Here is a 26,202-nt window from a genome sequence, read left to right as displayed (position 1 = left end):
TAAGAAACATTATTCCTCTTGACACACAAAAAATGTTCAAAAGCTCCACGATAATTTCGTGTATTCTGGGTTTTTTTTTATTATCCTTCACGACTGTATTTGCAAAATGTCAAGCTTTAAAGCATAGTAATCATGACATTTTTAAGTTGTCCAATGCTACGCAGTAATTTGTAAACCAGTCACAATCCGATTTGATATAGATATGTCAGACAGTAGAATAAACCATTTAAGTTTGTTTTTAATTTACAAGCTCAATGATGGTGCTAAATTTCAAGAACAATCAATAGCGCTCTAAAATCCTTTGATATTTAGTTACTTTTATTTCTATCATAAAAAGGAAATATATTCACAAGATAAACATGAGTTGATTTAATACGAAACGGTTAGTTAAATGTTCAAAACACATGCAATATTAAATACCATAAAGCAAGCTTTAAAAATGTGCATTAGTTATAAATGGTATCAAAAAAATAAATATACACAGTTTTTGGTGTCTGAAAACTATTTCTGACCAAACATTACATTTTAAGACGTACCTCATAAATTTATTGTTTTTGTTTTTGGTACAACCTTCAAAAACCAACATCATCAACTGGTAAATGATGTCTTTTCTATCAGTCAGTAAATAACTCTCTTTCGCAGATATATTGATACTGTAAACTACATTCTCTATCGTTCCAGGTTAGGCCGTTTGGTAGATAAAGGCTCAGACAGTGCTGATTGTTGTCGAGGTTATTCGGTTGTCTTGTAGGCCAGGCACTGAATGAGAACAGTGTGCTGGTGGACTGCCACACCCATTTTCCCTCTTCAGCCAGATCGGTGCCTCCCAGCCAAACGCTTTCTTAAACGGAAATCAATATTTTGAATTCTACAGTGTATGTTGATGCAATTATTACTGAAAAATCGCTTTTTTTAGAAATTGCAAAATGTTATGGTAAATTAATTTTAAATAGTTCTGTTTACAACTCCAATTTTTTTTTTATTTTATGAGTAAACTCATCAACTTATCTATACAATAAAAGAAAATTGGTCTTAAATGAGTAATAATTAACCAACATGCAGTTTGTTTCGATGTTTTTAATAATAGTTTTCATTCATTACTACGCTATTCTTTTTAAACTGCATTTAGAATTTGAGTAATATTGAAGTCCTAAACAAGTAAACGTTTTTGTAATTATAAAATGCATACTAGCGTAACATACATACCTGTCAAGTTATTTGCAAGGGTACGAATGTAGGTGTCTTCTTCAGGCGATTCTACTTCAACAAGTTTAGCCCCCTTTACAGAGCAATTTAACTGAAAAATGGGAATTTTTTAAAGTCATGCCATTTTCAATTTTTTTTGAAAAAGGCAATTTCAATAACTTTGAAAAAAAAACACCTTTAAAATAACTTAACCAAATAACGGATTAGATATTCACATGTTTTAATCACCAGAATTATGTTTCCCGAAAGTAATGAATAAAACACTCTATACATCTGCACTCACCTGAGAATTATTCCATGTTGCTGCTTTTAATCCCAGCAAGTACTCAGTATTCATGAAAGTAATCCATTCTTGAAAACAAGGAAATTTCTTTTTAAAACGTTTTCCTTGTAATTGCGATATAGATATATCAATGCATGTTTTGCCATCAAATTTATCAAAAACTACAAACATAGCTTTTTGGCTTAAGTTTAGTAACAGCTCCTTATTAACCATACTAGTTAAATAAAATTATTGCCTTTGAGAATACTTTCAAAAATTATTTCTTACATAATAATAATGACATGACTTGTCGAACACGAGTATATCCACGTATGCATAAAATACCGTGAAACATAAATGTTTTTGTATATTTCTGTTTGGTAATATTTTTAAAAAATCATTATTGTTGTTTTAGGTAGGTATTGATGCTAAATTTTGAGGGAAAAAATCGCTAATTTACATTCCTACTTCCCCTTCATGATCGAAGACCACTTTTCAGTTACTATATTAAATTGGTAATTGCATCAAATATTCATTCTAACTGTTAAATATACCATTATGAAAATTGACAAGGGTAGAACAGGATTCAGGATGTCCGATGCATGATACAAATACCTTAGTCAAATTCTATTCTATCCCATCCTGCCCTGCATCTTGTAGCCAATCATATTCGAGATTAAATATCAGAGTGATTTAGTGAAAGGAAATTTACTGTAAAAATTAACTTGTAAAATCAATTTTACTTAAAACTACAAGTTAAAAAATTAGATTATCTCTTGATATGATACATACCCAACACTATTAAAAATTTGATTAACGTTATTATTTTGTCAATACGGAAATAGCGTTGTTATGAAAAGCTTAGGTTTCACAATACAGCGTGAAATTACAACATAAATACATTTTTTATTGCTTTGTTGAAATATTTCAACAGTTTAAAAACAGAAAAAAATCAATCGACGTACGATTAGACATAGAAAAAGACAAACCTTAACAAGAAACGTATGTAATTTGTGTGTACTTTTAACTTTTCGTATAATGGCTTCGATCTCCGATCACTCGACGCATTTATCTGTCATTTATCATCATAATTGTTATTTTAATTGTTATTATTTTGCAAATATGCCGTTGATTTACTAGTTTGTTCTGATAGAAATATAATTGTTACAGTCCTATCCATGAAGCCTAATTAGAGCCCTAATCTTGGAGCCTAATTAGTCCCTAATATTGGATGCCCTAGATAGATTACGTGTCTTGACAGCTGAAAATGGTGCATCAGCCCCTAACAGAGGAGCCCAATGCATTAAAAGGCGCCCAAACTATGCAGCCGTATGCCCTAACGGAGATGCACATTGGTTTTAGGTGTCGGACAGGTATTGAGGGGCGAGAGAGAATATGAGAAAACAGAGCCAGAAGCAGAGAGCAGAGAACGGGTGTGAAAACAGAGCGGATATGCCATTTTCATTATTTCATTGGTTGATAGTTCGTTGATAAAATTGTTTAATTTAACTTCGATTCCTATATATTGGTTGTATTGGATAAAATACGATAGGACAGGATAGGATAGAATAGAGCTTATTGCAGGATATATGATATGATTGTTTTGTCAACTCTCATGGCTGCAGTACTATACAAACTTAGTTCATACCGGTGTACTTTAAACATTGCTGATTATTTTTTTAATTGTTGTTTGAATAAAGGCAAATTGTTTGTTCAGAATTATTGATAATACGCCCTATTTACGGTGTTTGGTGTATACAATATTGCTGCATTGGAACGATATGTAAGCATGCAGTAATCACTGCGACGTCGTAAAAGACTTCACATAGAACTGAACGTTTTCGATATCCTTTAAGTTCATACATGTATAAGAAAGTATAATTGAACATGTAGGTTTTAGATATTTGAGATCTATGAAAATAACTAACATTTAGTAAGCGTCAGTTTAATTTAGTTAAGCAATGTTTGCTTATCTATTAGTATATCCGTAAGGCAATTAACGATGCACTTCATTTTAATTTTCACCAAGACTTAAATGAACCTCTATTAAGGAAACCTAATTGATTAGGTAGAAAAACGCAAAATCAAAAACTGTAAATCAACAACTGTGAACGTATTTATAAGCGTCTATTCAAGAGCCATGCACGAACAATGTTTAAAAGTCTCATTCTGTGAAAAACAATGACAAGGAAAAGAAACGTATTTCGCACCTGATCGAGATCTGTAATATTTCCATCCCGATTCTTCAGCCAATGTATTAGCTGGTCTACAAAAGGCATGGACTCGACACATTTGAGTGGCTGAGTTGAAACCGAAACACTCGCACTTTTTTTGTTGACAAACAACAGAACATAGAGCAGACGATGAATGGCCGTATTCTGTTAGAAGATTATCCAAAACGAACTTATTGTCAAAGATCTGTTCTACCTGTAATGTTCGCAGTGCCGAACGGCATATTTGTACAAGAATGCAGAATACGCAAAATACGAATACAGTTTTGAAAGTAAACATTTCACTGTGCAGTCAGTTAGTTTTGTTAGGTAATGTGACTGATCGAACGAACTTCAGAAGAATGTAACCTAACTGTTGTATCAACGTTCGTTTTTAAACGATTGAAAACAATCAATACATGTTTTGAACCATTTTACATTTGATATGTCCATTAAATTCATATCTTAATTTCTATTTCGAATCACTTTTTTATTCCAACTTGTGTTAAATAATACATTAAATGGTTGATTTACTGGAACGATCAGATTAACAGAACACAGAGCAAGAACCGTCTCTTTTTGAATATATCCACATCTAACATCTACTTCGATGGCATTTTCTGGATGATCTGAAGTATAATAGGAGTAAACATTCTTTCAAATCACCAGATATGTTGATTAAATGAAATAAAAACTGTTACTAATGCCGAAAGAAGGTCATTGTTTACTTATTTCATAATTTGGATGATTGCTTTTTTTCAAAAATGATAATTTATTTATTTTTTGTCGATTTCAAACAGGATGTCTTTGATTACCAAACTCTGTATTTGATTGCAAATCTTTTCATCAGTTAACGCAGTCTTCCAATAAAGAAATAGAGGAATAATTTGAAATCCCTTCACCAAATTTAATTGACTTTCACGGAATGATACAGTAAAACATACTGTGTTTTATTTAAAATTTAGTGAATGCTTTCGTTCCAATTTGCTGCACCAATTTTGATTGATTTACACGGAATGGCACATTATGGAATATATATTTTATACAATAAAATCTACTGTGTTGTACTTAAAATCCAGCACCAATTTTGATTGATTTACAAGGAATATGAATATGAATTGAATATTTTATACGATAAAAGATACAGGGTTTAAATTTTAATTCGGAGAATTTTTTCATTGGAATCCCCAACATCAATTTGGATTGTTTTTACACGTTATGGTTCATTATGTTATATATATATAAATATATATATATATATATATATATATATATATATATATATATATATATATATATATATATATATATATATATATATATATATATATATATATAAGTTTACATATTTTGTAAAACATTTTCCAGTTTAAGATTTGAAAAAAATCATTGCAATATTCTTCGTATTTTTTAATTACATGGAATGGTACACCGATAGATTTTAATGCTATTATTTTATAGGAAAACATAACGAGCTTGGTTTTGATTGATATAAATGGTACATTATAACTTGAATATTTTTAAGAACTGTTGTCGCTAAGATGTTCATGCTTTATCGTTTGTGGTTTATTTGGTAAATATTCACGGACTGGTACTTTTTAATAGATATTTTATTAAGATGTAATATAAGTTACATAGATGTTTACAGACAATGTGCTTACAATCAAACCTAGCTTTGCATTTATATAATCTACATTTGAAATATGTCTGAGCTGATAACTATATTTTTCGTCACAAAAATCACGCTATTTGGACATGATCAAGCTATGTAACATTTGACTTTGTTTGTAAATTAACGCAATTAAGGCAGATTAATTGGCCCTTATACCAAATTAATCTCATCTATTAGCACGTAGAATTGTTTTTGAAAGTGGAGGGGGGGGGCAGACTCACTAAACAAATCTTGACAAGCAAAAAAAGAAAAAAAAATTAGGATTTTTCTAAAATCTTCAAAATTCTAATCCGGGGAGAGGACGACTGGCGTTCTATGTAACTTCAATTTCAATCCTAATTTCCTGATTTTCATATTAATGTTTTACATGCTCCCAAAAAGTGTGGGGGGGGGGGGAGAGCAACTGCATGATAATTCAATTTTTACAGGTAAATTTTAAAAATGATGCTACGTGCCTGTAAATGACGGAAGCACATTTCAATATCGTTAAAACTAATAGTAGAACGAATTCGTTATAATCCAAAAGAAAAAAGACTAAAAAAATTAGTACGAGTTGATTAATTAGGTAGCACGTCCTTTTCCCGCCATCAAGCCGAACCTAGCTCACGTAACCCCAATATTCTTCACTATTTAGATGGTTACTCTTCGCGGGATCACCAAATTCTAATCGGTGCTAATCTACCCTCGACCTTTTCAAAAATATCTGTAGCCATATCGGAATACCATAAGCTCTTGATAAAACCACCGAGCCGAGCACAAAAATAACATTTATAGGAATAGAATTTGACACCATCAAAATGGTAATGCGACCTCCGCAAGACAAGTTAGTTTCTCTCCGACAAATCATTCAAACAGTCATGATAAGTAAAAAAGTCATTAAAGGCCTTATAATCACTGATTGGTCTCTTCAATTTTGCCTGCTAAACAGTAGCACCTGGCAGAGCCCTTAGTAGGCGACTAGTTAATATCACTATCGGCATCAAAAAACCATATCACATGATAAGAGTTAATCAAGGTATGAAAGCAGACTTTGCAGTATGGCAGCAATTTTTGAAACACTTTAATGGGGTTACAGTCATATGCTGTGGTATTTTGTCATCAGATAACAGTCTACAACCATTCAAAAATAGTGCAGGGGGTTTAATAGGGGTTCGGAGTCTTTTTTGCTGGCCGCTGGGCTCACTCAAAATGGCCTACCCACTGGGTTTTTTCTGATGTTATTCGTGACATAACATTCTTAGAACTATTTCCAGTATATGTTTCACTTCTGTTATGGCATACATGGTTATCAAACAAACGCATAATTTTCCATATTGACAACATGGGAGTTGTACAAGTCATTAACACATTGACATCTAAGTCAACAAGGGAAATGAACATTGTCAGAAAACTTGTTCTTCTCACTTTGCAACATAACATCACAAATAAAGCCCAACACATCCCAACAAAACTAAACAAAATAACTGACAGTATTTCTCGTTCACAGTGGGCAACGTTTCGCAACCTGGCTCTGAACTGAACAAACTAGCTGACAGTATCTTTCGTTCACAGTGGGGAACGCTTCGCAACCTGTCTCCAGAGGTTGAGATGTGGCCCACACAGCTCCCCAAACAGATATGGGAAATTTCATTGCTGAGTCCAAACGCTTTATTCATAGCTCCTTATTACAAAACATCTACAAAGCTTACCGGGCTGCACTGAATAAATTCCAATCATTTTTAAACATTTATGGCCTACAGCAAACCTAGCCCCTGCACAGCAACATATTCCTATATTTTATAGCCTACCTACCCATCCAAAAAATGTCACCCAATTCAGTGTCGCTTTACATTAGTGCATTGTCGTACTTCCACAAAATAAACCATCTTCCTGACCTTACCAAGTCCTTCCAAATCAACAAAGCACTTGAAGGCATAAAGCGCAACAACAGAGTTGATCCAGACAACCGCCTCCCAATAACCCAACCAATTTTGGGAAAGCTTCTTACATCGCTACAGTCAGTGTGTTGCTCTACTTACGAGGTCAAACTGTTCCCATGTGCCTTTTCATTAGCAAACTTTGCATTACTTCGTGTAGGGGAATTCATTTTAGTCTACTCAAACACACAGAATTCATCCCATTGCATACAACTCAAACACATTCCAGCACATCCACACAAGCACTGTTTAAGATTAAACACACCACACTCCAAAACTGACCAGGTTGGTAAGAATACCACCTTTATTATCCATAGCCAGCCACTTGCTACCCTGTGCCCAGTTAAAGCTACCTTGGATTTTATCGAGTGTAGGCCCCATGTTAACCACAGTTTTCTAATTCATCTTAATGCAAAACCATTGACGAGATACCAATTCAACGCAGTCCTTCAAAACGATATCGAAAACATTTTACCTCCACCAGGCCATTTTGGCACACACAGCTTTCGAATTGGGAGGGCAACAGACCTTGCATTACTGGGCACGTCAAATTCTGAAATTCAGAAGTTTGGCAGTAGCTTTTGAAAAATACATAGGGATCATGTAGCTTGGTTCACAACAACATCCCCATACCTACTAGGACTACAGACATTTACCCATCGATGCGGGGGGGGGGGGGCGAGTAGTTGGACATGTGTATAGTCAATTTAAAATCCAAAACTAACCAACCCAAAGAATTGCAGGTCTAAAAATATGGATCATTGGATCATCCATTCCTTTATGGACAGGGGAAGCAGCCAAACACCATCAAGGGGGACAAAGCCTGAACATCCCTGCCACACTGCTATGGAGATCACAAAGGGGATGCAATGGCAGGAATTAGACCCACAAATCCTACAGCTCATCAAACATGAAGTACCCCCAAATTACTTAGCAATCCATCTAGGATCGAACTATTTGGTATCTCCGAACTTAACTAGCAAAAAATGCATACAAGTGATTCAGTGCAGCTTCCTGCGATATAATACTCTTCTCCCAAATACTAAACTGGTGTGGTCACACATTCTACCACGCCGTTATTAGCATAGAACTCCAATGAACACTGGAAAAAAAGAAACGTACAAGAAAAATATCTCAAAATTTGTCACAGAAATGGGTGGGGGTGAAATTTCATATGCAAACATATCCGTTGCCAATCCAGACTTGTTAAGATTTGGTGGTAACCAACTCTCCGAGCTTGGCAACAGAACTTTCTTAAATAACGTAAAAAGTGGATTGTGGTCCCTCATTCAAGGGAAGGGAAAAGTTCCCCCTTAAGTAAAGTAATAGAGGAACATGATATCGATGTCTGTGGCGGGTCCGGAGGGATAAGTTGGATGGTTGTGAACACATCTGGCTCGTTGTTTCCCTGCCCAGCCATCAGACAAGTTGGTGGGCACATTGTTGGGTAGACAGATTGTCTACAAAGTATCCAACTTATGGCAATGTGTAATAAAAGTTAAGTAAAAAGCCTAGTAAAATGTTTTCGATTGGGGTCGTAGCCAAGTCTGCAGGCATGGGGCCCCCTCCACCTCTTGTAACAGGAGGGTAGGCTTAGTACTGGAGTACTTGGGTGTAAAAGTCCTGCTGACCAGAAGCAATCACCGGAAGCAGGGTATGCAGATGTGCTCGCAAATTTCTCGATACTTAATGTCTAGTACCAAAAGTTGGGATCTCGGGCATCTGTGACCAACACAGGGCCACTGGCTTTGCCCGGTACTGCAAGGTTGTATATGTTTTTGTTCAAGTCGATAATAAATGTAAAACATTATAAAGCTGTTCTATTGTTAAGCTGGCACCAAGGAAAGGTCATGATGACCCTATGTGTAAAAAGAATCAAGTAAGAATTCATCTCAGATCCTGCAGGGCAGTGATTACCTGACTGTTCAATTAATTTTGATTATCCCCAAAAATGATCTAAGAGAAGCCAATCTAAGGGTTGTGATTGAAAACTTTAAAGATTTCATTGATAGCAATTTTAAATTCCTTAAGGACATTTTTTTAAAATCCAACCTAGCACATAAAACAGAGTATTAAATACCATATATCCCACTTTTATGTCCAAAAATAAACATAAAACTATCAAAATCCTTAGTCATGTTTACCGTGTTTGTTTTAGTAAGTGATGAAAAAATGGGAAAAAAATATTTAAACAGAAATAAGACAAATAATCTACCAATTTCCAGCTACAAAATCTAAAAGTTTCTTAAAATAGCTATACTGTAAAAAAAACACTTATGAAAGATGTTGAGCTGAAATGAACAAAGCAATAATAATCGACTAATAATTTAGATTTTTCGCTATCTACTGTCATGAAAGAACACTGTGAAACGATTAATATTCTTACGATGGCGTTACTGTCAGACACGAATATCAAAAATACATAATAAAGCTGGAATAAGGGTACTTGCAGAAATCATTTTTAATTTGTTTTTCAGACAAACAGTTCTGAGTTCAAACGTTTAGACGGTTAAAATATGGATAATTTAAGCAGCTATTCCAGCTGTATCATGATGTTCTTGAGTAGATCTCGGTTCAAATATAATATAATATCAGCTAACATACCACCAGAAATATTCCCAATCTAGATAATATATGCGTTAACAGAATTCTGAATAAATATGTTTTTCATTGATATTTTGAAATTTACTGTTTTACGATCTGAAGGGACACGAGTGTTTTGATTATATGGTCTAAAAAATCGTCATGAACCATTAAATGCCAATAAACAAGCGTTTAAGAAATGTTTAATATTTTAAAAAAGTTATGAAGAAAATAAATTACATACTATATTACATTGCAAGAAGTCCACAATTCCTTTCTTACAAAACTTTTAAATTTTACAATAACTGAATATATCTACCATTTTGCCAAAACGTTATATTAAAACATTGTTAACTGAAAAATGATATCAATTTCATCAATCTGTTAATAGATCTCGTTCGCAGATGTATTGATACAGTTTTCCACAATCTCCATCACACCAGGTTAAGCCGTAAGGTCGATAAAGAGAGAGGCAGTCCTGGTTGCCATAGTTATTTGGTTGTCCCTTTGCCTTGTCCCAAGCCTTGTATGAGAACTTGGATTTGTTTGACTGTTATATCTATTCTACCTCTACCAACCAGTCAGTCCCTCCCAGCCACACGCTTTCTAAATGAAATAGAAAGCACTAACTTCAATTTCACTGTATTCGTGAAATAAGTTAAAATTATATAGTTTCAAGGTTGTAAGATTTCGTTTTTTAATACTTCGAATAACATTCAAATTTATTGGCCAACTCATTAAGGAATCTACAAAAACTGGTGTTATTGAGTACTTATTTATCCACAAAAAATTGACCAATGGAGTCTCACTCATTTTCACGCTATATGATTTTTCACTTTATTCAGGAGTTTTCAATCTTTAATGCAATGCATAATGAATAAATGTAAAAATCATCAGCTTACTTGTCATTTTAACAGCCATAGTTCAAATATAAGTATTTTCTTAGGAAAATTAAACCTAAACTAATATAGCACCCTTTATCGCGCAATTTGTCTGAAAAGAAAGTTTAAAACATGCATTCTCAAACGGTAACAGTTGCTTGTTAAACAGAAAGAAATAAAAAAAAAAATAAAGTTGTAAAATCACCTAATATGATTAAAGGTACCTAATATTTAAAAAAATCATACCACCCCCCCCCCCACCTCTCCCCCCAAAAAGCAAAAAGAAAATAAACAAACAAACAAAAACGAAAACAATGTTTCAAGGTTTGAAACTCACCTGGGCCTCATTCCACGTAACAGCATCTAAGCCCATCAAGTATTCCGAATTCATAAAAGTTTCCCATCCTAAAGTAGTAAATCATAATTTTCTCTTAATAATATTTGCCACTCGTTTGCACTTTAGTAGAAGAATCAAATATAAATTCGTATTTTGTGCGCTTGAGAAATCATACAAATATAAACATATAAGTTGTAAATAGGAAATAGGTCTGAAAAATGAAAAGAGGCATCGAAAATGAATACCGCGCCGAAGTATTGAAGTTTGTTGCATAAAGCTCGCTATAAAGATCATGATCTTGTAAATGTAGTGTCTTTTTAGAATGAGTTGAGACCGAAACACTCACACTTTTCTTGTTGACAAACAACAGAACATAGAGCAGACGTTGAATGGCGGTATTCTGTTAGAAGATTATCCAACACGACCTTAATGCCAAAAATCTGGCCCCGATTTCCAAAAAAAAAAAATGAAGTCAAATCTCAGACTTAAGTCTGAGTTTTTCTCAAATATTTGAGTTCTTTCTCAAATTAAAAAATAATCAAATCTTGACATTTCGCAAACACATCTTTGTCGTATTTTTTACTCAATTTGAGAAAAAACTTAAGTTACCTCCATAGCAGACCTAAGTCAATATCTCAAATACGAATATGTCATAAACGTCATTTTTACATGATCATATTGTCTGTAATGTTCATTTTTCTGTTCTATTTCATTCAATAATCAGCCTATATGAAACATATCATGCAGATTTGATTCATATTTTTTCCATTAAACAATAATAATTTTGGCGGAGTTATCTCCCTTAATAAAAATTTAAACAAAGGGATCTAATTCTTTTGTTTGTGTTAAATAGAATACATGTAATACATGTACTTACTCACTCGGACACAGTATATATGGTTCAAGATATTAACATTTTATCATAGTATTGTGTATAGTGTTAATTTCCGTTGCTGGTGTGGTTTTAGGTTTCCCTGTATTTGCATGCTGTCTAGCGATTATATCTAAGACTGAAATGACTAGTCCCAGAAAAAAACTCACCTAAATAGCTTATTTTGTCTTTTGTTGGTTTAATTGCTAAATTTTATTCAATACACATTTTTGTAGTATGAACCTAACTAGTGAAGAGAAAGATAAATCCTGAAACAAAACAACTTTAGAGAGAGTTATATTTTTTACTGAAACAGCACATCGGTGAAATAACATAGCTATAAATAAGCGAAAAACGCAAAATCTACGAAAATTACGCCCTGTTATGTTATATATTCATACGTGAGGTTTCACACCTTGTAAGTCATCGCCTACATATATCAGTTTATAAGTCAATAAATCTCAGTCGGAATTGCACATGTTGACAAACCTAGTTGTTTTCTTGTTTAGGACATTTATTTTGAGTGTTATCCGATTGCGATTTTGTTTGAGTGTTTACATTTGTGTACATTTCATACTACGCGGGCATGTTAAGGCTTCCCGATGGATTTTACAGCGATACGTAGGAGGTCACTTGTCTGTACTTCATACGATATGACGTCATAATTAACTTTGACGTCACGATCTGCATTCCTGTCGACAATTCTCAGGAAATGTATCTTAACGTTAAAAGTGAATTAAATAAAACCAGAATAAAACCGCATGTTTCCCTTACATAGATGCTGCCGTTAATGCTGGACGTACAAAAGTCATTTATATTAAAAACCAGTATCAAATTATCGGTAATTTTAAAGCTTCGTTTTAAGTAAAAGACTCTTTATAAAACTAATGGTTTGGAAACTCTCCCTGCTTCGTGTAAACAACTGAATGAAGAAATTTTAATGCATGTAAAAACCAGCTTGGCGCAGGTGAATGATCAACACAATTTTAGAATATTTTACGTAAAATTGGAAGAGAATATATGTACAAATGTTAATCGTGCTTGGGAAACCTACGGATTTACCCCCATTTTTTGGAAATCGCTTTTGATTAGTAAAAAAGTGCATTATTTTGATGATTTTGTGGAATGTTTCAACAATATCTTCCATAAACGAAATATTGATTTCTTTCCCAAGCAATAACTTCAAAGAATATGACTTAACAAAGGATTTTTCTTAAAAATATGTATGATTTAAAGTCATTAATCACCTGCGCCGATGCAATTTAAATAGATGATTTGCAATATTTGGATTCGCCCGTCACGTGATTACAAAGTACATATGACGTCACAAAAATGCATGAAATATATTGTTTAACATCGGTAACATATATCTTAAGAAATACTCCCGGTCAAAGTATTTTTGCGATGATTCAAATACTATCGCTTTTCAGTCGTATTTTGGCATCGGGACGCCTTAACATTGCTGCGTGCGTTTCGAACTCTTAACGTGATCAATGTTGTGGAAGAAGTGCATGGACCAATGAGCAAAAACAGGATAAATTGAAAGAAATTTGGCAAAGAAAAAATAATCTATATATTTTTTACAAAAATTATGTACTTGATTTGCTTTACTTTAATACAAGTATTTCTGTAAGTAATATCTGTTTAACAGGCGTTAGTTATTCAATTATAAGCAAAAAATACTGAAAACCCGAAATGAAATGAATTTGAACTTTGTAATCGCCAACACCTGACCTTCCGTGTCACATAGATATTTAGTTAATTGAGCGGATCGACAGTTTATCATATTATCTTGAATTGATTCATTAATCTTAATGACCAATGTTTTACTATGCAATGGTCTTTTGTAAGATACCAAGATCAATATAATCTTCTCTTTTTTTAAATTATCGACTGTCTTTTCAAAAGATAATACAAAAATATTTGATTTTTCTTCCTGGCTTGGAATTTCAACCTTTTTTCCATTTGCGGATATTTTCTGACAGTTTTTGTATGTGATTTCGAACATCATACCATAATATTTAGAAGACTGCGTTTAACAGACATGTGGACATAAAGTATATACCATTCATATAAATATTAAATTTTTTATCTTCAATTTTCATTCAAACACATTTACAAATTTATTGAAATGTACATGTATCTGTATCGCACTTTATCGTGCTTACTTAAAAGATGTAGTTCTCATATAGTTTTACAGGTGTCTACTCTGATTATCAAACTCTCGAGATCCATGCCAAGCTTGCAAAGTTGATTATTATTATATGGAAATAACTAAACTAGAACATGGTGAACTCAGTGTATCTTTTATTGATACACGTAGGAGCAAAATGACCGCCGCGAATGGATTCTCTTTCATTTCGAGAATATTTGATTGCAGTGTCATACATTAAAAAAAATTGTGTGCTACTAATGGTATTGCATGTTTTAAATATGATTGAACAAATGATTTATCTTCAACAATACTGGTTAACTATGACCTGGCTTTTAGATGCTACTAATTTTAGAAAGGTAGTTATAATGAATTCCAAATAAATTTCCAACTGACACGCAATTTGACCACCAATTTTATATACTCACTTTGAAGATAAGTTGATGTGTAATACCTTACATAGAAACAGTATTCAATGAAATGGCATATTCTCTTTTTAATCGTTGGACTTACAAGGCGGCTTTGATGTTTAAACTCATGCATGACATTTTAGTAATTCATTCATCAGTTGAATTAAGTCAAAATTGTAATTATTATTTTGAAGGCAAACAAGTATTCCAAAAGTCATGTTATCGTTTTGAAGACATATCACTCAAAGGAAAAAAAAATAGAGAACACATTCAAATCTAATGAAAGTGTAAACAATTTCAAATCACGCAGTCTTCTATTTTCCAGTTCTGTCCAAGGATACATATTCTTCATACAACAATATATCTATTAAGTGAAATCTTTTTATTACGTATTAACACATAACAGATAAAAGATCTCTTGATTACATTATTGTTTCCTACTATTTTCGTTCAGTTCCTTTTTTCTCTACTTTTATAGTCTTCCTTTTCCAACAGAATACCTTATTACTTTCGTACTGTTTCTTATTATTAAGATCGCCCGTTTCCAACGGAGTACCTTTTATTTTTTTACTGTTTATAACTACATGTAAGAGTTTCGGTTCGTTTTTCCTCTTTGTCATTGAAGTCTTTCGTTTTCACAACGTCCGTTTTTACAAAAATATTATGCACGCGATACATCAAGGAAACGTGATCGTGGACAAAATATCTGATATATCAACAAAGAATAGCAAATCGATGTCAAGTGTTTCTGTGCGACATCTGCAAATGTACAAGTTGTGCTTGATAGTGTGAGGTACTTAAAAATTACGGCGGGCGTATGAAAAATGCTGAAGGAACGGATGCTACCAGAACATTAGTAGGTATGACCACACACTAGTGCTCCGCCGCAGGTATGACAGCATACTTGTTTGATGCGACACTTCAATATCGTAGGATAAATCACAGGAACATTAGAAACAACAACACTTAACCGTCAAAGTTTTACCCCCAAACAGCCGGGGATTTTTTGGCGAGGGGAGGGGGGGTGGTCCTGATTTTATCATTTTTAATCATTTAACACTGCCCTTAGATATGTGCATGTTTTAAATAAAATCGTATTTCAATATGTCAAACTAAGATATAACAAAATCTACTTCGTAATGTGTGCATGTAATCTATGGATGTTTCTGTTCGACAAGACGCGATGGGATTATCCTATCTCTGATGACAGGTTTGTTTGAAATTAGTATTGAATAGCGGTTAACTAATTTTGTTAACCTATGGCAAACGTATTATGGTATACCATAACACTTCCATCTTGCTACGATCCGGAATCAATACCTACTACACCTCTCAAATGCACGGACACAGTGAAATTAGGATGTGATGAGGTACGCTTACATGCTCCGAAGAGGACGTATGGGTTGTCCTGTAGTTTAAAAATAAATAAATATAAATAAATAATAACCACATAGAGCTGGTTCTGTACTGAATCACGTGCAAGAAACCACCTAAGCTCTAAGCAGAAATTCAGTTTGGTTCTAATCTGTCACACCTATTTGCATTTTACATTTCATCCTCGAGTAGAATAGAATCACTGTGCCCGTAGAAGCAATCATCCATCAAGAAAAGTCATTAAGGTACCGCTAATTCCTATAAAATCATTGATTTTAAACTTTATGATTGACATCATATAGCATGAAAAAAGCAAATTAAAACTTATTTTGATAGATAGCGATAAGGTATGAATGTGTCATTTGTTTTGTTTCTGTAAGAAGAAAAGAAACTTATGTACGACGAGCAATTTTCTACAAGTATATCACATGAAAAATACCTGTCCGGTTTATTTGACTTAAAACAATGTTGTACATAATACACATGTTTGTTATATCATAATTGAAGAAACTGGGCATGAGATTAAGTATTTTCTCAATATATTATCTTTAATGTGTATTCTTTTTAATGTGCATCTTTTATTAAAATTGTTGTTGATATTTTGTAGCTGGCCACAATTCTTTGTACTCACTTTAAGGCTGACAAAACAAGTATTTACAAATACAACATGTTTTTATCAGACTACCATAAACCTCGGTTTAATTCGGTTCTATTAAAATAACTTTTGAATCAACACTGCCATGTTGTTAACCTGATCAAGTAAAATTACAAACATTTTTATTTGTGTATAATATACTACAGTTGTGTATTTCTCAAATCACGTTTTGGGTGGTTACACGCTTAGAGGAGAGAGCACTCTCTCATTGATGCAGAATGTGAAAGTAGAAATTGAAAGCACTGAAGCATTGTTTTCCTATGCTAAGATTTCAAATTAAAAAAATACAAAACTTGATATTCTTAACACTGAGATCCTACAGATATGTTTGCATGATAACAATACAAACTTGTTTTAAGTTCGTAAACTTGTTGTTGACCATTTTACAATTGTTTGTACACATAAACTGGTTCCCAAATTGATGATTGTTCTGTCTTGTTACATGTAGCTTGATTAAAAATATTAATTTACCTTTAAGATCAGGAATAGTATGCTCTACAAATAAGATGTGTTCTGACTGCTTTTTCTTGAAAACCAAATGATGATAAAGTTGTTCAATTTTTTTGAACATCTATTTTTCATTAACAACAATGAAATAAATTTGGTTCCTTTTTATGCCTGTTCCAAACAAGAAGTATGATGTGAGAATGAAAAATGACAATAACAAACAGTCAACCATCTCAGGAATCAATGAAGCGATATTCGAAATTAAAGCAGAGTAACAAGGACCTCTAAAAGGATAGAGATGGAATCAGGTGCCTAAGAGGAGTAAGCATCCCCTACCGACCGGTCGCACACGGTCTCTGCTTATTGTCAAGATCATGAAGAACGGAAGAAACCGTAGTCAGTTCGATGTATAAGTAATGGTCTAACAAGTATGAAAAACGTCAGTCCGCGTGTGTCTTAATCAGACATTGTACTTGCTGACAAGGTTTTTTGTATCAACCATAGAACTTGCGTAAAGATGATTTTAATCGAGGTTCTTGATAGAAACATCATTTAAACTACTGTATACAGGAAAATATTCGCCGCCGTTTTATTTTCGGCCCTTTACTTTCGAATTTAAGATAAAGCGAATTCAAAACAATTTTTAAATAATTGTGTTAATTAGAACGGGTATAAATTTCCAACTGTGTCTATTTCCAACTCTGTCTGGGCGAACATGAGGCGAAATTAAACCCTGTATATAGTATATAGTTTTTGTTTTTGTACGTTTTATATACTTTTATTTTGTATGCATCATTCTGAATGAAAAATACTAAAAATAAATTTCCAAAAAGAATTTTGAAATAAACTTAAACAGTTTCATTCATTTAACAAAACAAGTTAATATTTTTGCTTGTCTCGGGTTTAATATTTGAGTAGATACGACAAGTTTTGATCTTACTTATTCGCTGACCATTACACAGAGGGGAAAAAACTGCGTATATATTTTTTTTATCATCTATGAAATTTTTCTGAAAATGGCGCTCTGTTTGTATTCTTGCCACTATTTATCCCTTTAAACCTATGTGAAAAAGACTGATAGGTCATATTATTATATAGATTATTATATTAAATTATTATATACGGGGATTTACTTTGGGTTGTATTCCATACACCCTAATGCCTGCAGCCTCAGGATGTATGGAATACAACCCAAAGTAAATCCACATACAACCTTGATTGGACCTGGATAACGAAAAATATTGTAATTTATAAGACATGCATTGAAATTGACATTGGAATATCAAATAGAAGGATATAACGGCATGATATCATGAATTGCTGAAATCATGTATAATAAACTATCAACATGCTGTTGTATTATAATAATATTGTGTTTTTTAATTTGGTAACTTAATCATGTTAATTGTTAATTTAATATAATTGAATTTTCTAAGGAATTAGCCACATATTTAAAAAAAAAAATATTTAGATCCACACCACAATCCCTCATCAAGTTAGGAAACATAATCTTCATCCAAGGTCATGACCTCAAATAATGGTTCAGGACCCCCCCCCCCCCAGTAATTAGAAATTATCAATATTTTTATAAACTGTTGAAATCTCTATACCTCAGCTATAATTATTTATTAATATTATTTATTTATCAATCTAATGGACATCCTATAGTGTATCAGTTTTGATCCCTTCGGGACTGTGTCATTTTTGAAGAGGAATTTAACAAGTATATATTGTAGCTTAGAACTTAACCCATGTTTGTCATCCCAACACACCCCTGTTTTGTTTGAGATACATTATGATTTGACATCAATTTTAATTATATTTTGTTTGTTTTTTCAATTCTTTTTTCATCAAAAGTCATCATCGTTTCAACTCTTTTATATAAAAGTGAAAGTATAGAGAAACAGGTTCATGTGTGTTTGTTTTGAACATTATTTAATGTTTTAAGATATTATAAATTATTTGTGAATTAAATCCTATTGACAATGTTACATTATCTTTGTCTTTAATTGCTTTGGTGCAGTCATATCTTTAAATCCTGAAAGTGTATTGAAACAGCATATTGTGGTACAGTAAATAACTAATTTTAATGCTATTTTAAGTAACTGCACATAATTGTCTAAAAGTGGTATCAAAGCTCCAATTATTGCATGGTCAATTAATATGTCACAATCCCTGTTTTGAAGTTTTTTTATGTAAAAAGGTAGTTACGCAGCACAGTTAAGGCTGTCAATAAACTCCGTTCATACAAAAAGTACGGGAAATGTGCATTATGACATCATAGTATATTACAAACCTCGAAAGTACTTATTAATCTATTTATTAGTAAAATTAACTTATACTAATCTTTTAATTAAAAACAACAAATGCTATTACTTACAATTTTGATGTCCGTTATATCGTACACACTGAAAAATAAGCGAGATGTCGTTCTCGCTGTACTACAAAATATGACGTCATATGCTTCAAAATGACGCATTAAGTTAAATCATTGAAGGCTATCGTGCAGTTTTATAGCGAAGAAAAATAAATGTCATACATTAAGGGAAAAGTATAAATGAATATTTTGTTTAAAATTATTATTAGTAGAATGCCACCTATATAGTCTTATTTTCATTTTGTTAAAAGTATGCATCGTATAAAGAAGCCACCTCGGTTTTGTATAAAATATCGTATATCTAAAATCTGAGTACCTAAATAAATCACTTAATTGCAAGGGCATACACTTACCTGATCCCGACAAACTTTTACATGTGAATTTGAAATATGCTATGTAACTTAAAAACTTCTACGATCCTTGTAAAATCTTACAAATTATTTTTTTTTAAATGAAATTAACCCTGTGACCTTCAAAATTATTCAACATATGCATTATAAATTACGGTTTCTACTCACAAATATTCTTATCTTAAAAAGTTCGCACCGTTTTTCAAAATCTACGATATAACATCAAATTATTTCATAATTCAGTTGTGAATTTTGACATGATTATGCCCTTGCAATATTGATTTTTTTAAATGACCTCAAAACCACAAATACATCTGCTTGTACCATGCGACTGCCATATCACGTGACCACTATGAACATAAAATATTGTACTGTTATATATATATTTTAGAAATATATTGCATTTGAGTGACTGTTATTGATTTTAAAAAGGACATGCCAGTTTAACTAAAGTATACGTGTTTTCATCACAAAAATTTGCCCATATTTTTATTGACCGCCTTAACTGTACTGCGTAATGTGAAATCAATGATAATTTTGAGCTAGTTCATTTGGTTGAAAATATTTAATCAATACAAGCAAATGATTACCTAAAATCTTTGCACCAAATGTGCTGAAAAGGTCACTGTCGCATCACTATAGCAGTTTGTGAACTGGTGGGATATATTCAAGCCTAAGATGATGAGATTTAAAAAATAAGGGGGTGGGGGGCTTTTTGATATCTTTATGTTTTGGCTGATCTTAACAGCATCATCCGGATTTAAATGTCGCACTGTTATACCTGATCCACAAATGCCATTTGTGTTATTGAAGAAATGCATTAACATATTTTTATAGACTTTTCCATAAACTTCAAAACAGTTTGACGTCTTTAAAGTGAAATAATTTCATTTTGTTTAATGGCATTTGTTTATCATATAGTTAAAGACAACACGTAGCCTTTGGCTTCTTTTTAATAATAATACTTTATTGGCTTTATCTTCATTTCCATATCTTCTACCTAAAAGCAATATTTAATCGCAATTTATAGAATCTATGTACTTTTTTCAAAGCATTCATATCTTTGTTAAATAAATGTATCATAAGTGTGAAATCCAAAACATATTCAAACGCAACAATTCAAAAATCATATGTGGGGTTTTAAACATTTATTACCCTTTTAATTGTTAAATAAGCAAGAACTGGAAAAGATTAGCAAGATTTATAATAAACAACACACAAGCAAACGTATTAAAGAAGCTATGATTGTTTGGTTTTTTTGGTTTTTTTTTTTGATAATGAATGTGATTAGTGAATTATCGTAATTTGGTAAAAAGGATATGGAATCTGATTAACATAATTGCTTTGTAATTAATGCGTGTGTTGTTGTTATCAATGTAATGATCCATTTTGGTAAAACCCCATATTCAACTTGTTTCAATGGTGTACGAATTTCATGGATTAAAGGTAAGCCATAGTAAACTGACACGCGACATGAAAAACAATACTAAAGGTGAAAATAACATTGCAGATTGTTCATAAACTGTTCGTTTTTACTATTATGTAATTAAAGTGTGTACATGTTCCAAGTACTCTTTGACCCACTGTTATATTGCATTATAGAGCAGAAAACGATATAAGTTGAACCGGTCAGTTAAACAGTTCTCTTTCGCAAATGCACTGGAGTAGTGTCCAACACACACAAGTACTCCAATTTAATCCGTAAGGTCTATATACACATAAACAATCCTGGTTGTTGTAGTCATCGGGTTCACCATAACCCGTAGCCCATGCCTTGTATGATAATGGTTCTTTGGTTGACTGCCACACCCACGATCCTTCTTTGTCCTGGTCTGTTCCTCCCAGCCACACGTTTTCTTAAAGGAAAGTCAATATTGAGGTTACAACATAATTTTTGGCATGACTTTTCGTGAACTAACTACTGTATAAACCTATTGTGTTTTGAAACTTTTTTTCTACTTTTTTACTGCATCTAACATTTGATTTTGTTGGATAGCTCAACTACAATATTTACAAAAATAAGTATTTCAGTTATTGATAAATGCTTATATTATTTTTAGGTTTGTTTAGTGTTGAACTTTTCTCATAGCAGTAAGTTTGAAGCATCATTTCACTCAAAAAATCAATAAATAAAAAAAAAAAAAGATTTACCAATGTCTTATTTTGAAGAGAAAAAAAATATTCGATATTTTCAGAACATGTTCTACCCAACCGAAAAAAAAAATGAAAATAACTTTTATCATTGTAAGAAATGCAATGCAAACTTACCCGTCAACTTCATCACAAGCGACATGATATAATTGTTTTCTTCAGGAGACTCAATTTCAGCTAATTTACCTCCCTTGATCATACAGTTCGTCTTGTAAGAAATCAGAGTAATAAATTAGTTTTACAGTAGTTTTCCAATCAAGTTATATTTTTTTAAAACTACAATGTATAAAGGAAAACAATAATTTTGCCCCTTTACTAGCCTTTTAAAATGAATAATACATTTGCATTAAAATACCAAAAAGATTTCAAGTCTAAATAAATAAAATAAAATTAACCAACGGTTTCAACTGACCTGGGCCACACTCCACGTAACAACTGTGTCATTCAATAGGTACTCAGAGTTCATGAAAGTATCCCAGTCTGCAGAATTTAAAAAAATAATCATAATAACATTTTTGGTTTGTAACATTGATTTGTTCGTACAATAAGTTGGACATTTACACAAACAATAACATTTTAATTTTTCTAACAACAATTAGCCACCATATCAAAATCAACATATGTTGCATATTTTTTTTTTTGGTACATCATTATTTAATTATAATTTGATTGAAAGCTTTAATTGAAAATAAACCTTGTGGCCTGACTTTCAAGTATGTTTCAGATCACTGTATATTGTAGTTAATTTTTAGCACATTTATATAAAACAAAATTTATGAAAACTGAGAGCAATGTATATACGTTGCTACTATTGTTTACGCCATATAGGGGCCCTGCATATAGCTGTTATGCATTTGTTTTGGACGTTTTCGAAGTACCCCAAATATGGCCCAGGATTTTTTTTCGCCAGGCGCATACGCGACTATATAGAGTATATGTCTCATTTTTTATGCTTATTAGAAGACGTTTACAATTCGTCTACAACCACTACACTCCTTACCTCTTGCAATAACTCTTAAATTGACATATACCTGCCCATACTGAATGATATAGATAAACATACAGCACAGGGAACCTCGCCACATTGGAGCTCCACCTCCGTCCCGGCCGGGGGATTAAACTCAAAACCTATGGAGCCGATTCTCCTCGCAGTGAGCGGCCACCGCTCCCATTATCCGACCATCAAGGCAGGACAAAAATCCTGCCTTCGATGACGAATGGACCCCAAAGTGCAGGCCGCTCACTACACGATTGCTTGAGATACAAGTGGATTACAGTTAACCGACAACTTGAGAGGATCGGAACAATACCCATTGCATAGATATATACATATATAATATAACATATAATATAATATAATATAATATATATATATATATATATATATATATATATATATATATATATATATATATATATATATATATATATATATATATATATATATATATATATATATATATATATATATATATATATATATATATATATATATATATATATGTATGTAGATAAATAAAGCCTTGGTACAGCAAAAAATACTTAAATAAATAAAACAGAATGCGACAGTCCAAATTAAATAAATTGTTTACTGTTAGCGCTTTCAGCCATGTTGGCTCTTCAGACAGTTATACAACATTTTGTATAACTGTCTGAAGAGCCGACATGGCTGAAAGCGCTAACAGTAAACAATTTATTTAATTTGGACTGTCGCATTCTGTTTTATTTATTTAAGAATATATATATATATATATATATATATATATATATATATATATATATATATATATATATATATATATATATATATATATATAATATATATAAATGTTACCCTTTATGGCCGATGACGCCCCGTCTTGACAAATGTTCTGACAAATGCCTTGCAATAAAAAATGTTTTAAAACTGTTCACTTACAGATGTTGCGGGTTATTTAGTAAGTTCATATTACGACAAGTTGCATTGTTTGCTTTGTCCTTTTTGGGCTTTTAGCTCACCCTTTTGTACCCTTATATGTGCCTTTAGGAAAATGGGTTTGTTTGTGTCAAACTGAGCACCACACTAAAAGGTTTCTATAAATCATATTTCTAATTCTTAAACATGCAAATTACATGTATTCTATTGTTAGAGTATTTAGCTTTTTGCTACCAAAGGTATTTATCAAAACATGTACATGTATAGAGCCAAATATGTCCAATTTCATCGAAATGATACCTTGAATTTTCTGTATTTATTTTTATATGAAAATCGGTTTTTGATTATACAAAACTAAATACAATAAGATAATAAACCTGGCCACATATAAAACTCATAATTATCTAAAACTTTATATTCATGCGTCAACAATCTTTTCATCTGAATAAAAATTGAAAACAAAGAAAATATACATTACGCACCTGCTCGAGATCTGTAATATTTCCATCCTGATTCTTCAATTAATGTATTATCTGGTCTACAGAAGGCATGAACTCGACAAGTTTTATTGATTGAGTTGAAACCGAAGCACTCACATGTCTCCTGCTGACAAACAACAGAACATAGAACAGACGATGAATGGCCGTATTCTGCTAGAAGATTATCCAACACGACCTTATTGTCAAAGATCTGTTCTACCTGTAATGTTCGCATTGCCGAATGGCATATTTTTACAAGAATGCAGAATACGCAAAATACGAATACATGTTTAAGAGTAAACATGTCAACGGGTTGTCAGTTTTTCATTTCAATACAGTTTTGAAAGTAAAGATTTCACTGTGCAGTAAGTTGGTTTTTAGGAAATGTGCCTGATCGAACGAACGTCGAAAGAGTGTAATCTAACTGTTGTAACAACGCTCGTTTTTAAAAGATTGAAACAATCAATACATGTTTTGATTCATTTTACATTTGATACGTCCAATTAAATTCATATCTATTTCGAATCACTTTTCTATTCCCACTTGTGTTAAATAATAGATTGAATGGTTGATTTACTTGAACGATCTGATTAACAGAACACAGGGCATGAACTCTCTCTTTTTGAATGTATCCACATCTAACATCTAGCTTGATGCCATTTTCTGAATGATTTGAAGTATAATGGGAGTAAACATTATTTTAAATCACCAGATATTTTGATTCAATGAAATCAAAACTGTTACTATTGACGAAAAAAGGTCATTGTATACCTATTTCATGTTTTGGATGATTGCTTATTTTCAATAATGTTAACTTAGTTTTTGTCGATTTCAAACAGGAAGTCTTTGATTACCAAACAGTGAATTTGAATTCAAATCCTTTCATCAGTTAACACAGTCTTCCAATAAAGAAATAGAGAAATCATTTGAAATTCCTGCACAAAAATTTGATTGACTTACACGGAATGATACAGTAAAATGCTGTGGTTTACTTAAAATCCAGTAAATTCTTTCGTTGCAATTTGCTGCTCCAATTTTGATTGATTTACAAGGAATGGCACATTATGGAATGAATATTTTATACAATAAAATTTATTGTGTTTTACTTAAAATGCAGAAAAAATGTCATACTAACTTTATTTCCCTCATATGAGGATTATTTCAGAACATACAATTATACATACATGCAACACATATAATTATAAGACAAAACATAAGTATTTACATATTTATCATATTGTCATTTATCATTCAAATGTTACGGTTTGTTTGGTGTAGCTTAGATACAGCAGATCTCACTATCTTTTTCCAAGTCTGTTTTGGTGGAAATGAGCAATCAAGGAGCCACGTTTATAGGTATTCAGTAAGACTGTAAGTGGACAAAATATTGATGACATCCGGAATAAATCCTCGCTGTTTATTGGAAATGTTCTCCAGGAATGAAAATAGGCGTGTTGAAAATATCTTCTTTAAAAGAGACTGGTGATCCATGAGACAGAGTCGGCCTAGAAGTAAGAGTTTGCGGATGTCTATTTCCGACTTAATAGGTAGAACGTTGAAAACACTTTTACAGATTTCGGATCTTGTTTTGGTCTGAAGATTTTGTGCATTTTTGCAAACAAAATGTTGAAAAACATTTAAGCGTTGAAGATCGTTGGGTAGATAGATTGCTCCATAATTCACAACCGTAGAGGACTGTTGGAAGAACGATCGTCTTATAGAGGCGTGACAAAGTAAGCGGGTTAAGATAGTTGGAGCCCATATCGTTGAGAGCAAAATATGATTTTTGTCCTTTTCTACAAGCTGTTATAATCCTATCTGAGAGTGTAAGTTTGTTGTTGATAAAAATGCATAGGTGATTATAGTTGTCGGCACATGGAATGGCACATGGAATTATTGTATCACCAAGTTTCCATATATAATCAAAATCTAGTTTGGAGCCTTTGGAGCGGAC

At 32.4% G+C, this 26,202-nt stretch overlaps 1 protein-coding gene and 1 long non-coding RNA gene across 2 annotated transcripts; both read right to left on the bottom strand.

Annotated features, from left to right (window-relative positions):
• Nucleotides 1–344: 344 nt before the first annotated feature.
• Nucleotides 345–4,066, bottom strand: LOC136273622 (uncharacterized). The gene is made up of 4 exons (XR_010711790.1): nucleotides 3,679–4,066; nucleotides 1,490–1,557; nucleotides 1,207–1,297; nucleotides 345–841 (listed from the first exon to the last, which is right to left on the bottom strand). It is a non-coding gene; the product is annotated as an uncharacterized lncRNA (long non-coding RNA).
• A 16,943-nt stretch (nucleotides 4,067–21,009) lies between these two features.
• LOC136273619 (perlucin-like protein) lies at nucleotides 21,010–24,646 on the bottom strand. The gene is made up of 4 exons (XM_066078453.1): nucleotides 24,252–24,646; nucleotides 22,267–22,334; nucleotides 21,972–22,062; nucleotides 21,010–21,559 (listed from the first exon to the last, which is right to left on the bottom strand). The coding sequence occupies exons 1-4, from the start codon at nucleotides 24,550–24,552 to the stop codon at nucleotides 21,333–21,335; spliced, it is 687 nt and encodes a 228-aa protein (XP_065934525.1). The 5' UTR covers nucleotides 24,553–24,646; the 3' UTR covers nucleotides 21,010–21,332.
• Between the last annotated feature and the right edge of the window lie 1,556 nt (nucleotides 24,647–26,202).

This window comes from Magallana gigas, chromosome 1, assembly GCF_963853765.1.
Source record: "Magallana gigas chromosome 1, xbMagGiga1.1, whole genome shotgun sequence".
NCBI lineage: Eukaryota > Metazoa > Mollusca > Bivalvia > Ostreida > Ostreidae > Magallana > Magallana gigas.
The sequence above is the reverse complement of the archived record's forward strand: the minus strand, read 5'-3'. Positions and strand labels throughout refer to the sequence as shown.